The 15,506-nt window shown below is 38.1% G+C and overlaps 1 protein-coding gene across 1 annotated transcript in view; it reads left to right on the forward strand.

The window, feature by feature from the left end:
- Positions 1–1,810: 1,810 nt before the first annotated feature.
- The window catches only part of nectin1b (nectin cell adhesion molecule 1b), a 108,263-nt gene continuing 94,567 nt past the window's right edge, over positions 1,811–15,506 (forward strand). The window contains exon 1 of the mRNA XM_065282765.2: positions 1,811–2,647. Coding sequence (XP_065138837.1) covers positions 2,593–2,647 — 55 coding nt within the window. The 5' untranslated portion in view covers positions 1,811–2,592. The remainder of the gene's footprint in view (positions 2,648–15,506) is intronic.

Here is a 15,506-nt window from a genome sequence, read left to right on the forward strand (position 1 = left end):
TAAAAACAGATGTTTTAACGGGAGCGTCTCATTGGTGTGGCTGTTGATGAAGTGCACAACGTTGTTCTATGGTAAGTAATGATGTTTATTTAGATGCTATTCGGTTGGCTGGTTATTTCAATACCTGACTTGTTGCCAGCCGGCTCGTTATTGTGGGGGTCCAAAACGTGACGGTAGATGAAACAAACTGTGATTGGTTGTTTAACATGTCGGTCAAACAGCTCGTGGGCCGGGCTTTGTTCAGTATTGAAGGTCTGGCTACGCGAGACTACGCTGGCAACTACGTCAGCAGGTGACATCAGCAGCATTCATCGTAGTCTGGTCGCAAACGCGATCTGAACAACCAAGGAGGAGAACAAATTGTTGAATACAAGCGTTTGTTTTGTTTTCTTTGCTCACAAAAATTTTCCTGTTGCTTCATAATATTATATTTTATTTGTTAATATTATTATTGTTATATTATTATTTGTTAATAATATTATTATTAGATTACTAATGGAACATGGACCTTTCTGGCGATGTCTTTAAATTTTTTTTCTCAGAAACAGATGATATTGAAGTCAGTGGGACAGACAAAAGTCTCCCGGTTTCATCAAAAATATCTAAAAATGTGTTCTGAAGACAACTGGAACACTTGATGGTTTAGAAAGGGTAAGTAATTTATGATAAAATTATCATTTTGGGGTGAACTAACCCTTTAACTTCCGGTCTCTGTTTAATAGTCTGACTAGTGGCTAAACTGAACTCTGAAACAAAAACCTTGTCGAAAAAAAACAAATGTTTTGGTTTCCAAAAGACGAGGGGAAACGGAGATCATGAATCACTGCTATGTGAAGAGAGGTTTGGCAGCCGATCTGTAGCTAATATTGTATACATTATATACTACACAATTTACACAATAACGTTAGCTCAGTGTAGTTTTTGATACACTTTAGCAATGCTAACTAAGGTAATCTACTTGTTATTTATTTAGCCTTCTATCAGAAATGAACTAGGCTACTCTAAAATGACTCTGTTGTTCTTGATTCTTTGCAGAGTTTACAGAAAGATATGTCTTCCATGAAAGCCATTTATTTATGTTGTTGCTGACGTCTACAACTATACATACAAGTTTTGATTCTAGATTCTAATTTGATAAGCCGCATTACATTTGTAAAATAGGTAAGAAACTAAACTATGATATATAAATTACACATATTGTTATATGGTGTAGCCTATTTAATAAATTGTAGAAGTGCTACTGCCCTTATCACCTGAGGTAAACCTGAGATAAGAGTATGACGTAAGAAAAATGTGGATAACCAAAAAGCCCTAAACTGCAGGTTAATGTTACCTATCATGTAAGAGTGACCAGCAGGGGGAAGTGTTTTACTATTCCCACCTCCTCAATCACTTCATATTCTGTCACACTGACTGTCAAACGTGAAATCAGTTTGTGAAATACAAATAGTTCCTACTGTTAGGGAAATTCAGGCAGATAAAATGTTTTAGATCGTGACATACAGCTTCAACCTTGAAGTTGAAATCTTGACTTTGTCTGCGGTTCAGTCAAAGTGCTTGTCTACATAAATAAACAGTTGGGGCTTGAAATAAGTTTTCCAGTAAGTATTTTACCTCATCTTCGATAACATCACGCTGATATCTCGCATTTTATCATTTAGACGATCTCTTTAAGCGTAGACTTTCCTCGTGTCTGCGATTTTAATCCTCTCCACAGAGTTAATTTTGCGCAATGGCGACTTAAATCCTCCTACTCGCTGTTCAGCCCGCCTTCATCTGACGTCACCCGGATTCGGATCTCTCCTCGCGCTTGTATCAGCTTCACTATAACAGTTCAGGTTGTGGCGGCATTGCCTGAAGTCCTTCAAACGTTGGGATTGTTGCCATATCTTTTTTGCGGAAATTAAAAAGAAAATTACTCGGTTTGGAAGACGAAAGGATTTCAGGTCCGCTCCAACATCCAGCTAAAATAATCAGATAATCCCCGGACTCCCACATTGAGGGGGGCAGACCGGGACCGGCGGGACATATTCTGCTTACTTTTACTGCGCAAAACAAAGTAGCCTACTGAAGAGTCTTATTATACGTATTTTTATTGTGGAGCAGACGGATCGCATGCATAAAGCGCTCAGACATCCAGGGCATTTTTCAAAGCCTGTCTTTCTGTGGACTTGTCAGTGAGGCATCAAAGTGAAGGGGGCTAAACAAGGATTCAACGTTTGGGATGCGCGGGATTCATTGACCTGAAAACTGCTATCCGAATTTATCCTAATCGCATCTAGTGCTTTCTCACGACTTTTCGGACTGTAGCATCAGATTGAGAGCGCATCTGTTCACAATTACACGAGCTCTGGCTGTAATCTCGATACCTGGTTGCCTACAAAACTCTTCTCTGCACATACTCGCGTTTATTACGGATCATCTGCAGACGTCGCGTTAAGTGCAGTTTTATTCACAATTCTCGTCGACTTTCTGTGCCGTTGTGAAGGGTTGGACTGAAGTGGATAGTGTCGAAGTTGCATGAATTACAGAGTCGCCCCGTGATCAGATCGCGATACCAGTTCGGATATTTGTCACAAGGCGTAAAGTGCGATGGCGATGTTGGCGACTTTTTGGATACTCCTGCTGGTTGCTTGGAACGCTCCAGGTAAGTCCATAACTGTGGAAGTCTTGTCCTCTTAGTCAGAGCATCATTTGTCAGAGATATTTGACGGATGAGAAATCTATATGGGACGTTAATAACAATGCGTAACAACATGCGTTACGTCAAACCAAGCTGTCGAATGCTTCAATGTTGCATTTATTAAGACAAATGGGCGCAAATTGAATGCATGCAAATATGAGATGCAGGCAGATGGCGATAGTGATGCTGCACTAGGTAATACATTTGTGCAGCCTGTTTTTTATATTTTTTTGGAATACTACGCAGTTGGGGAAATATGAGTAGTTTTCAAAAGAAGAGGGAAATTAAATAATTTTACGAATTTCAAGTCATTACTTTTGTTATTATTATATACATTTTTGATTACATCACGATAGATATCAAATAAGGGATGTTGATCAAGTAAACCATTTTGATGAATCATTACACAAATGAAAGGAACTGCTTTAACCTTTTTGTCTTTTTTTTCTCAATAACCAAAAGTGTCAGGTGTTCAGAGCCTGGAGCTGACATCCAAACAATCAAAATAAAAAATAAATAAATGCATATATGACATTGATCATCTTGTACTAATATCCAGCTCATATTTTGAGATTTTCCCACGACTCAAAATGGCAACAATTATATTTTAATTACCAACTAATTGTAATTAGAAAGGTTTGTAATGTTCTAAGAACAGATTATGTGTTCTGGTTAACTACCAGTTTAATGAGTTAATTGATTATTGACTGTCAGATTTAAGCGGCATGGTGCTTTTCTATGAGTGATTTATGGGTGTGACCCCTCTGTGAAGATTAGAAAGGTCGAAATTCCCTCGTTGCCATTCACAATCCCTACTCGGCTGTTTAAAAGCCTCAAACGAATGCATCATGCGCAGGAGCACTATAACCTGATTCAGACATACAGCTACTTTATAAAGATATCCGGTTTCTTTATCAGCAAGACAATTGAGTTCATGTGCTTTTCCCATTGTCTGACAGTACTACCTATTGGCACAGTGTTTGGTGTCTTTAATAAACTGCTCTTGAGAGTATATTTTCCAATCAATACTGCACTGCTGACCTCTAATGTTGTAAACAAACTGTCTGATGTATTGGCTGCTCTTCTCTGCCCCCAATGGCTTCGTAGAAAAAAGCTAAGCCAGTCAAAACAGCTGTGTGGGGTCAGCTGAGTGAAAGGCCTACGTGATAACACACGCACTTACTTTCTGCCAGAGTACTTATTTTCTTTATCATCTCTTTAAATGCCGTAAAGACCCTGTGCATGTTTGATTAAAACCTTCAAGAGCAATTATTTCAAGACTTGTTTGCATCTTGGCACACCTCTGTTCTTTCAATAAACTATTTGCTAAGTTCAAAGAAGCCATTTAAAGCTTAGGATGTTGCTTTAAAGTTTTACAATTTTATGGCTTCTACTGACGTCTTCATAATATGTGACTCTGTATACAGTTGGAAATATCTTTGCTTGAACTTGTTGCCTTTGGCATGACTCCAAAAACAGAAGAACCTTGTTTGAACCATGCGGTGGCCAAATGTATGGATGCATGTTCACAGATCTGAAAGCCTGTTTCCAGATCCTGTATCCCAGTGGTACAGTGAAACTTTTTGTTTAAAGTCTTGTTTGTTTAGTGGTGCACTGGTTTTGAGCAGGGAAGCACAATGCAAAATGAAAATGATGAAGGCAAATAACAAATGGCTGTGAAGAGAAAACTACGTCCAGAATTATTCGTCTACTCTGTCCCAAATTAACCAAATTGGACATGACGTCAACATGGACACAGGTTGCATCTCATGCCATCGATCTTGAAACAAACAAAGCTGTGTAAATAGAAATATTTACAACTGTTTGTATTAAGGACATTTTTGTTTAATTCTGTATACTAAACAGATTTAGTGTGATGTCACCTAAGTAAAACCTGAGTCCTTCAGCAACCAGAACCAGATGAGTACCACAAAAACCACTGTAAGCAAATAGTTGGTTGTGTAAGTGTTGCTTTAGTTTTTTCTTAAGCTCATACATTATTAAAACAGTCAGCATTTAAGACGATATTCCCACGAGTAAGGAGTGACTCCTGAATGAATCAATTTGCTTGCGTTTAACATTATAAGCAATCACTGGTTTGGTTTCTTAACTGAGCAAAATATTTAACCTTCTTGACATAAATGAAATGCATACAACCATTCATTTCTGCGCAGGCTATAATTTATGACTTCAAAGTGTAAAAATACAATTACATGTTAAAAAGAAATGCTGGGAAAGGTTATACGAGCGTACTGTATATAAAGCCATGTGGCAAAGATCCATTCACCCGAGATCTCAAAGCAAACAAACCCAACCTAACCCTGTTTACAATCGGACCACACTGAATACACCTTGCAAATCTAAACAATATACACAACGCAGGCCTACTGAACGCATTACCTTTTGTCCACTGTGTTTGTTAGACACTTGCCTTACAATTAACAGATGGAGTGAGGGTCTTAAAAGACACCTGGTTATTATTGTTGCGCTTCATGTGGAAAAGCAATCACAAAATAAGTCAACTCTACAATAAAAAAATCAAATCTATTCACCCCTTCTTTTTTAATCCCCATTAAACCAAAGCAATCTCATAAGACATGCTGTTTTGATTCTCTTAGCAATGTGATGTCACACTGATAAAGCCCCGCCCACGGCCACTGACTGACAGTCCTGTTTTACCAAATTAATAGTGAGTTGGACGCATTCTGCTATTTTTTGTGATTCTCTGCTAAATCAGATCTATTTTAATTGTATTTAATTTAAATCTACTCAATGGCGAGAGTTCTTGGCTCTAAATTGCTTCTATTGATAGCAATTAGATAATTCACAGAAAGACATTCCTATGAAATGTGGTAGAAGGCCATCGTCTCTTAACCTCTAGTTTTTGGCAAAATAATAATAAACTAAATTGTATTTTCCTCTTCGGTATCTTTTACTGCATTGCTTTTTTACTAGAATGGAAAACTTTATGCTTAGACACATTTATTGTGTTTGTGCCTGGTTAAGGATTATTTCACAAAAAATCCTTTGCACTAAATGTTAATTATGCGAGCCCACCACAAACATCAGTTTGGCTAAGAGGGATGTTTTAAGGTGGAATTGGCAAAGCGTGTGTTCTGGGCAATTCAAGGTTGAAATGTGGCTGAATGCCCGAAATGCTTTGCTCTTGCTTGTAGAGCACTTTCATACTCGTTTTAAATGAAATGTGCTTTTAAATGAAGTTTATAAATTAAATCATTTCCTGACTGTGTATAAGAGCCACAGCAGATTTTTTTCTCCTTGCATTCCTTTGATGATTGATGTAGTACAACTTGCAGGTTTCAGCATGTCAATGAGTCGGAAAATCATGAACTGATTGAACCAGTTTTTTTAAGGTTTCTCATGCATGTTATTGGTAAAATGGACTTTAAAGTCAGCATCAAACACAATTCTTGTTCTGTTTTAACCAGTATGTGGTGTATTACCATATAGTAATTAGAGCCCGACCGATATGCATTTTTTTGGGCCGATGCCGATACAGATATTAGGGAGTAAAAAAAGACCGATAACGATATATCGGCCGATATTCTTTATGTGTATATTATAGTACAGTACACATATACTACAGTATATTATACTACAGCAGGCTACTGTACATATAATACACTATATACATAAACAGAATATACTATATATAAATACTTTTTTTGCAATGATCACTCACAAATGTGGTGATCAAACACTTAAAATGACGTGACAAAGATATGTAATATAGGCAGGTGTGTTTTACAAGTTAACAATAAACTTTATTATCCAAAATGATTCTAATATAAGTGCACAAAACAGTACACTTGACTAATTATAAATAACTTTAAAACACAAACAAAACAAAATACATATAACTTAAATGATTGTCAGTTTGACGAGAATAATGTTATATTGGGCTTATTTTGAAAATGGAAACTTACAAAGTCATTGTTTATTAGCTTTACAATAAGTTATGTACTTCACAAATTAATTAGAAATTTACCGTTAAGATGACAATGCTTGACTTGCTGACAACATAATGATGTAGGCTTATGTTTAATGTACTGCACAACGTTTTTATAACACGAACCCACAGTGTTCTGCCGGGACTTTAAACTTTTATAAAACTAAACGTCTGCTCTCCGCCTCTTTAATTTAGCGAGGGTGTAAAGTTGCGCGAGCTTATTTAATCAATTGCTTTGAAATGAGCATGTTCAGTAACAGCACAAGCAGCTGTACTCCCACAGACGCGTCAGTTAAAGCGCGTCCTTTCTCCGCCTCGCGTCATTTCTTCCGCTTGCGTTTTAAACAACTCGCAAGTGGACAAAAGAGACGGATTAAAAACACCAAATGTAAACCGGAATGTGTCTTTCTCGCCCACTTATAATCCAATCGACCACAGCGCGTCTTAATACCAGGTGTAAAATGTTGTGAAGAAACCGCGTGGCTGCCTCCACCTGAACTGAGAGACTGACTGAAGTGAAGGGGGGTTGGCTGGTGTCACTACAGTGAGTGACCTGGGTCACCATTAGCAACCAGTAGGGCGCACTCTGCTGGAAAAACAAGTTCTTACATCTTTCAAAAGCATTTAATGTCTTCTCTAAGGAACGTTCATATCGGCTTCATATCTGCGGCTTATACGCCGATACAGATATATCTGCGACAGGCTCATATCGGCCGATAAAATCGGCAAAACGATAAATCGGTCGGGCTCTAATAGTAATAATTAGGGATGTCCCGATCCAATCACAGGATCAGAAATCGGCCCCGATCACGTGTTTTCAGACTCGATCGGAATCGGACGTTACCTCCCGATCAGGACTCGGATACATATGCAGGGTTTAAATTGGGCCAGGACTGCACACATACTGAAGGTCTCGCTCTGCTCCGCGCCAGTGTATGCGCTGCGCTGGTGCGTGTGAAGTGACGTGAATAATGATGTGTTTTTGACAGCATTCACACACACGTGCTTCACACACTCGTGCATGCACGACAAAACCGGGTTTTTACCGCTCATTTAAACGACGCGTCGATCGTTTTTGTCACTTTGTGACAAATTATTATGCTTAACTATTTTCCATAGTTAAGTAAGGGCGAATTTCAGAATTTTTTCTTTATAAATGCGATTCCAAAATTAAAATAAAATAAATATTATTGTTCTTTGAAGAGCCATCCTTTCTCCATACAGTATGTTGGGTATTATTGCTACTGGTTTGTGCATTTTAACTTACAGAATTCCTACAAAGTATCTCTCAAAAACGTGTGCCTTTTTATGACACATTCATAACACATGCATGTTTCCCATCTAAGTCCATCATTTAACATAGAAAACACATGAACAGACTGATATGTTTCCTATGTCTGGACTTGATCATCAGGGGTTTAGTAAAATATAAACAGATTGGTCAATATATTGGTATGGATTCTCTCAGAAATTATATTTTGACTACAAATGTCACATCCATAATGCTGGAACTGCTCAAAGGAATAATTTGCCTTTTGCTTTTTATTTATTTATTGGTATAACTTGTAAGTTGATAAATTGCACTGATAAATTGTTCGCAATAGAATGTGTTTTATAAACTTAAAGGCGGAGTCCATGATGTTTGAAAGCCAATGTTGATATTTGAAATCACCTAAACAAACACGCCCCTACCCCAATAGAATCTGGACCTTCTGTTGATAGACCCGCCCCACACATACGCAACCCGGCGTTTGATTTGATTTTATTGGCCATAAGTGTGTTTTGGTAGTTGGCCCGTCTCCTTTTCCAACGCGTTTTTCAAACATCGTGGACTCCGCCTTTAAACATTAGTTTTGATTTCATATTTATTTGAATAGTATATTTATAAGAATTTCAAAGGATCACCCGGTTGGCTTTGGTACCCACGGGTCTCTTTTTCTAAAAACACGACAGCTGATTTTGTACGTTCTGCTCTTTGATCAGAGAGTCTTGCCTGATTTGTGTGGAGATGATCCGCTGGTTCATGTAAAAGATCAGGATTAGTTTCCTGGCTGGATGAATCACGTCTAAATTTTTGTTTGAAGTAGTTCAATCATGAAGAGAGAAGAACATTTCGTGATACCCCCCCAAATTGTGATTATCCGATTGACTGTGAAAGCCACGTTCAAGTGGCATTTTTAATTTGTGAGTTTTGCCAATGCTCTCTAAATTTCTGCGATGAGCAATATAAGATAGCCTGGGGTCTTTCACGTAAGTGCACGCGATGTGCAAAAGTGTTCAGTGAGGGTAAATATATCGTTCGATGCAAAAGCTCAGCTCCCTTTTGTGTCAAATGGGTTTACGCTTTGCTTTATGTGCAAAGGCTGGAATTTGGTCATTCACTTTAAGGTCAAAGGGTGGGGCTATTAATGTCACCCCTTCTTTTGAAGCTTAAAGTGATATACAAGCTGTTTTGACCCACACAATAAATGGTTTAACTGGCAAACAAGTGTGCGTGTGTGTGTGTGTGTGTGTGAGCGTGTGAGTGTAAAACCATCACTTCTTCTACTGCACCCATAAAATTGCTGTGAATTCAGACAGATGGTTACCACTCCTCAATTGCATTTCCAAACCTGTTAAAAATCTTTTAAATTCCCAAGTCAAAAAACACATTATTTTTGCATTAGTTTACTTTTACATGAGTCCCATACCACTTTAAAGAAATTTTAGTTCACATCAAATATCAAATAAATGTAAACAGAAGCAACTAAGGGCTTAGAAGTAGACTGGGGATGGTTAATGGACAAAGCGTTATTTCAGAACACAGAAGCTGCAGTCATGCTGGGAAGCATTTTAACACATTTAACTGCTTTTCTTTGAAGGCATTTAACAATGTGGTCCATTAAAAGAACAGTTTCTATTTTATTGATTTCATTTGTCAACCTGCCCGTTTATTGTTTGGTTGTGCATTTTAAATTAATTAAACAGTTCTCTTACCAAACTTACGCATTTTATTTTTCTTCAGTAATTGTGTTATTTCTTTCATCAGCCTTGATTTTATATGTCTAACTTTGTAAACAATTGTTTTTTTTTTTATTCTTAAGCGTGCCTGTTTGCTGTAGGCCTGATACTCATATCAGTCAAATAATGCATACACAGCAAAAACACTAGGTTGTTTCCGAATCCCTGGCATGCATAAATACCACTTTAGGCATCTTATGCGCAATCACGACACAAAATACCAAAGATGCCTTCTTTTGGCCAAGACTGATGTATTCTTCAAAGGAAAGAAGGGAAGTGGCAATCCCACAATGCACTTCGGGGAGCTTAGACAAACGATGCAAAAGAAATATCGAAATATTCTTAAAGGGATAGTTTACCCAAAGATTCGGTCCTTTATTTACCCTAACGTTGGCACAAACCTTTATAAATTAACACAAGTGAAGAATGTTTGTGATTAGGCTCATCTGGGGCACCATTGACTTCCATAATAGTAGAAATTAATACTATGGAAGAGAATGGTGCCCCAGATCTGTTTAGTTATTCACATTTTTCAAAATATCTTCATTTGTGTTCAGCAGAACAAGGAAATGTAAAAAGGTTTGTAACAAATTAAGGTGAGTAAATGATAATTTTTTTGTGAACTATCCCTTTAATAGCGGCTTAATAACAAAATGTGTCTTTGATAAAATTGAAAATTTAACCAATATAAAATGTTTTTTTTTTCAATTCTGTCCATTACAGACAAAATCTCTGCCAAATTCTTAATAATAAAAAAAAGTTTTTATTTGCATTCATTTACTGAATATTTAAATGGGGAAAACAAAGTCAAAAAAAAAATATATATATATATGCAGTATTTTCTGGGATTTAATACTGCACAGAAAACAAGTAAAAAGGTTATTAAATGCATTTTAGAAAAAAAAACAGATTTTTAATCACATCTTTCATGGGCCTTGTCATGCTCTCAGCATTTTACATTTGCTGTCGGGTGATTTTATGTCAGTCCCGAGGTTTGCTTTGGTTGTAATTAAACAGACACTGGACTGAAATGGTAACAAGACATCTAGAAATGATGATTAAAGTCAAAACTGGAGTGGTCTCTCATTTGTGCATTTGAATGCATAACATACACCCAAACATTGCATACCCATTAGGCAGCATGGCACCTCATTAGGTTTGTATGGTCAGTTTGGCAAATATAGCATTTAATTACAGCAGTGTACAGCACAAAGTTAGGAGTGATTTAAAGGAAAGAGGTGTTGTCGAGGATCAGGAAAAAATGGGATTCTACGCCTCATCATCAGGCAGAAATGATCTGCAGGGTCTGCCCAACCATTCCTGAAATTAACAGGGTGGAAAGCTATTAACATGAGCCATCCACAGCGGTGCTCAAAATGAAATTGCGTGTGCCACAACAGAAAGCAGCATACTCTGCATCAGTGGCTAGAATATAGTCTGGACAAAACGCATGGTGTAAAAAATGATCTCGCTTTATATTATTTGTCTGGTTCTACTGCATGTTGAAGCTGTGTTGGTCTCACATAGCCATACAGTTGACAAGATACTTTTTTTTCCATTTATTTTATACACTTGTCTGACTCAGTGTCTGACTAAACCGTAAAACGATCAAACGCAGTTCATTTCGGTTTTATATGTCATTTATGGGTGGGTTTATCTGAAATGAATGAAACCACACTAATTGCCACTAGCCTGGCAAACTTTGCTAAAACTAGTGAATCAGGTCTTTCCAGAACTGTTTATTGTTAAACATTAAACACGACTTTCCATCACCTCACTCCAAAAATGCTGGGTAATTTTCAACTCAGCTTTCGGTCAAAAATGGACAAGCCCAGCAGCTGGGTTGAAAGTAACCAAGAAAGTGTTTATATTTGACCCAGCAATGGGTTAAAACCACCCAGCATGGCTGGGATCGTCTCTCTGTTTGACCCAATGCTGGATTGAAGATAGGGCTGCATGATAAATCGCATACGATAGTCATGCGCATCTTGTCAGTAAATATATATATATATATATATATATATATATATATATATATATATATATATATATATATATATATATATATATATATATATATATATATATATATATATATATATATATATATATATTTATATATGTATATATAGTCTTTCTTCCAAAATTCCTGCTATCATCTTCTCAAAACCAAGCATTGGTTTTACTTCCATGTCATTTCATGTCTGATTGCTTTTTAATTGTCTCCGCTTCATTGTATGAGAATCTGGGTGGCTGGGATAGGTCTATATATTCAGTCGTAAAGATCATTGCCTCTCTGGCAAGTTAAAGCGATTTTTCCGACTCCAAATCCTCATCTTAGTTGGATTAAACATTTTGGGGGAATGAACACATCCAGTGATGGATGAGCATCAACCACAGAAATGCAATTATTCACAATGTGAATTTGTCTAGCTCTGAAATGTAATCCAAGTAATAACTTGGCAGCATGCAAACTTGATTTTGCAAAATGTGAATAATTTTGCTTTCAGACACCCTTGGTTCTGTTTACCCATCAGGCTGGTTGCTTATGGGTGCTTGCCGTATGAATGAGCAGCTTTGGAGATGCCGGCCTCTACTCCAGATGGGATTTATTTCAATCAGTCGTCCTCGTTGTCTGTTTCATAATATTTATTGTATCCAACATTTAACGTTTGATTGTGCCATTAACTACGGCCAAAACCACTTCTTTTGATTAGCCCTTTGCTATTTTGAGATGTTTTTAACTGTTCATAATGAAATTCACCTAAGTAGCTCTCAGTTTAATGTGGAGTAGAATTGGCAACGTTGTATCCAACGTTGTGATTGCCTCGTGCGTATTTGAAGTGGATTTTTTGAAAACCGAAAGCCGGATGAAGCAGGGTAATAAAAGAGGACATTGATCAAAAGCAGGTGTCTCCTGAAGGACATTGAGCTTGTATGGGTGAAAACCTGCAGAACTCATCAGCCAGACCTCAGTAAGTGCAGCTTAACCTCAAGAGGTCACGATGAGGCCGGGAATGTCTTGTATTTTGCGCCGTTCAGTTTGTTGGTCCCATATGGAGATAGATGGTGGTAAGTGTAAGACAGTGACACATGGTATGGTGTTTGGCTGGGGCAGAGTTCTGCTGTGAAAGTGATTATACAGACATTTGGACTGGATGTTTTAGATTTAGCATGCAGATGAGGGCATGCCGTGGTGTGACTTGGTTTGTTTTATGCTGATGTGAGGAACAGTGAAAGCAAAATAATATTACTATGGTGTATTACACTGTTCACAAGTCTGGTAGACATCTAAATTGCATATATGTGTTTCATAATTCATTTAGGGAAGCAGTGAACAATGTAAGATCAATAAACAAGGCTATCAATAGCATCATTATTAGTCAAATCCCCCTTTTGACTTCTTCCAACCAAGAGTTTTCTTTCTTTCTTTCTGCCATTCCAGCATCTCTGGCTATATTTATTGGTAAGAACCAGTTAATCCATACACAAGTTGATCCACACAACCAATTTGGGATCTTCAGTTAACCTAACTTGCCTGTAGGAGCAAACCAGAGTAAACTTATGCCAACTGACCTAGCCGGGGCTCGAACCAGAGACCTTCTTGCCATGAGAAAAAAAGTGCTACCCACTGAACCACTGTGTAAGGTGACCATACGTAGGGTACCATTCTTCCCGGATGCGTCCTGGCCAGGATTTTGGTGCGTCTTTCGGAAGTCGTATATGTTGAACGCATACGCCATTCAGTTAAATCATAAGACATACAATCGTAGTTTCATTCTTATCTTAAAATATAACAGTTGCTTTTCTGTAATAATAATAATCCTCTATGATGTATGCGGTCGACAAATACGACTTCCGGAAGACACACCCGAAATCCTGGCCAGGACGCATCCGGGAAGAATGGCACGTATGGTCACCCTACCACTGTGCCGCCCCCAACCAAGAGTTTTCCCCAAAATTTTCATTCATATCCATAAAAAGTAGTCGTCTTTGTCCTCCAAATACTTAAACCGTCACATTTTTATTGTATCAACTCTTCAACGCCTGTGTTTTTGAGCTGAATCTGTGGCGCTTGTTTATCCGGTGCTGCGCCGCTGTCTAGATGTGGCCTAGGCGCTCAATGGTGAATTAAACATGAGTGAGAGCTGCTGATCTAAATAATGGAGTGGATGTGACAGCGCCGAGTGTTTCACCGCTGCACAGCTGACTGCACAAATAACACTAAAAACTGAGTAAGTGCTAAATGAACTCGCGCATGCACGCACACGCGCATTCACACATGCTCCCTCTTCCTCTTTGTTTGCATGGGGTCTTTAGTTAAGGCTGGGATGTGTGTTAATGGGAACGGATTGTTAGCCGCAGGTTGACCTGACGGTGATACTGCATGTCAGTTATTTAATGCATTATATGTTTTAAAATAGCATCCCATGTATCTCTTGTTGTAAAGGCAATTCCATAATGCATTGCACCATGTTAAAATTTAAACTGTGTTTATAAAATATGGTCATCATTAGGATCAGTACAATTGTGTGAAAGCAATTAAAAATGGACTGTGTTACCAATATTTATGTGTGCTATCTTGTAAACAATCATAACAAACTAATTATAATTGTAAACAAATATTGCCTGTTATATAATCTGTATTGAAGTAAAGAGAGTACAGTTTTTCCTGGCCAACCATTGTATGATGAGCACCCCGACTGTTTTGAATCGAGTCTCTCGTGTGTTTCCACGACTTTTGCACATGCACAGTGTTCCAATTTAGTCACTTTTGAGGTGTTATTTCGGTTAGTATGCTGTTTATGTAGGCAGTAGACTGTGGGGCAGCTCACTAGGGTTTGGAGCAGAGCCTATATGCTGGATTCTTTCATCCTCAGCATTCTGTGGATGAGAGGGTATGTGAAGTCTTTGTGCAGAACGTGTTTGTCTGTGTGCACCTGCGACTGTCTCTGTGCGTCTCTATGCAGCTCCGCTATACACACCTGTTTTCCAGGTCCCTGATCACACGAGCCCCCCATCCCGCGTCCTTGTTTTATCTGTGAAGCGCAGCTGCAATTTTCTGCTTCAGACCCCTGAAATCCTGTTCTGTTTCGAGTCGAAACGCCCGAATCAGCCGACTAAAGAAAAAGGAAATCAATAAACGGGGCCAATCTCGCCTGTGCTGTTCTGATTCGGTATTAATCTGATTTAGCGATTCTCATCTCGATTTAGAGATTAAACAGTTAAGCTCACCCATCCTCCCAAGCTTGCATTTCCACTCACTGAACAGAGACGGCAGCTGTATCACTGCGGTGTTACCCCCCTCCCTTCTTTTTTTTTATTCTGACTCGCCGCTGTGTGCATGGTGGAAAACATTTTTAATTTAAGAAATAAATAATTTTTTAATTATGATTTGGATTTGGAATTGGAATTGAATGTGAATTGTCCATGCCACGCCAATCAGGATGTAACTCCCATCCGAATGGCATAGGCAAAGGAAAGACACATATATACAAAAACTTGCCTGAACTGCTATGCATTTTCTGTAAATTTGCTACAAAGCAAAAAAGTATTGTAAAAAATGTAATTAAATGAATTTAAAGATGCAATGTGGGACTTTTAGTGGCATCTAGCTGCAAGACTTAAATTGCAAACCAATGGCTCAGTCCACACTCCTTTTAGAAACGCATAGAGAAGCTACGGTAGCTGCCACAGGACAAACACGTCATCGTCTGAGACAACGTAGTGACACAATGTGCTCTGTAGAGCAGTTTGTCCGCGTAGGGCTACTGGAGAAACATGTCAGCGACTTTCATGTAAGGGGACCCGCGGTGTATGTAGATAAAAACATCTCATTCTAAGAAAATACAT

Source organism: Paramisgurnus dabryanus, chromosome 9 (assembly GCF_030506205.2).
Source record: "Paramisgurnus dabryanus chromosome 9, PD_genome_1.1, whole genome shotgun sequence".
Taxonomy (NCBI): domain Eukaryota; kingdom Metazoa; phylum Chordata; class Actinopteri; order Cypriniformes; family Cobitidae; genus Paramisgurnus; species Paramisgurnus dabryanus.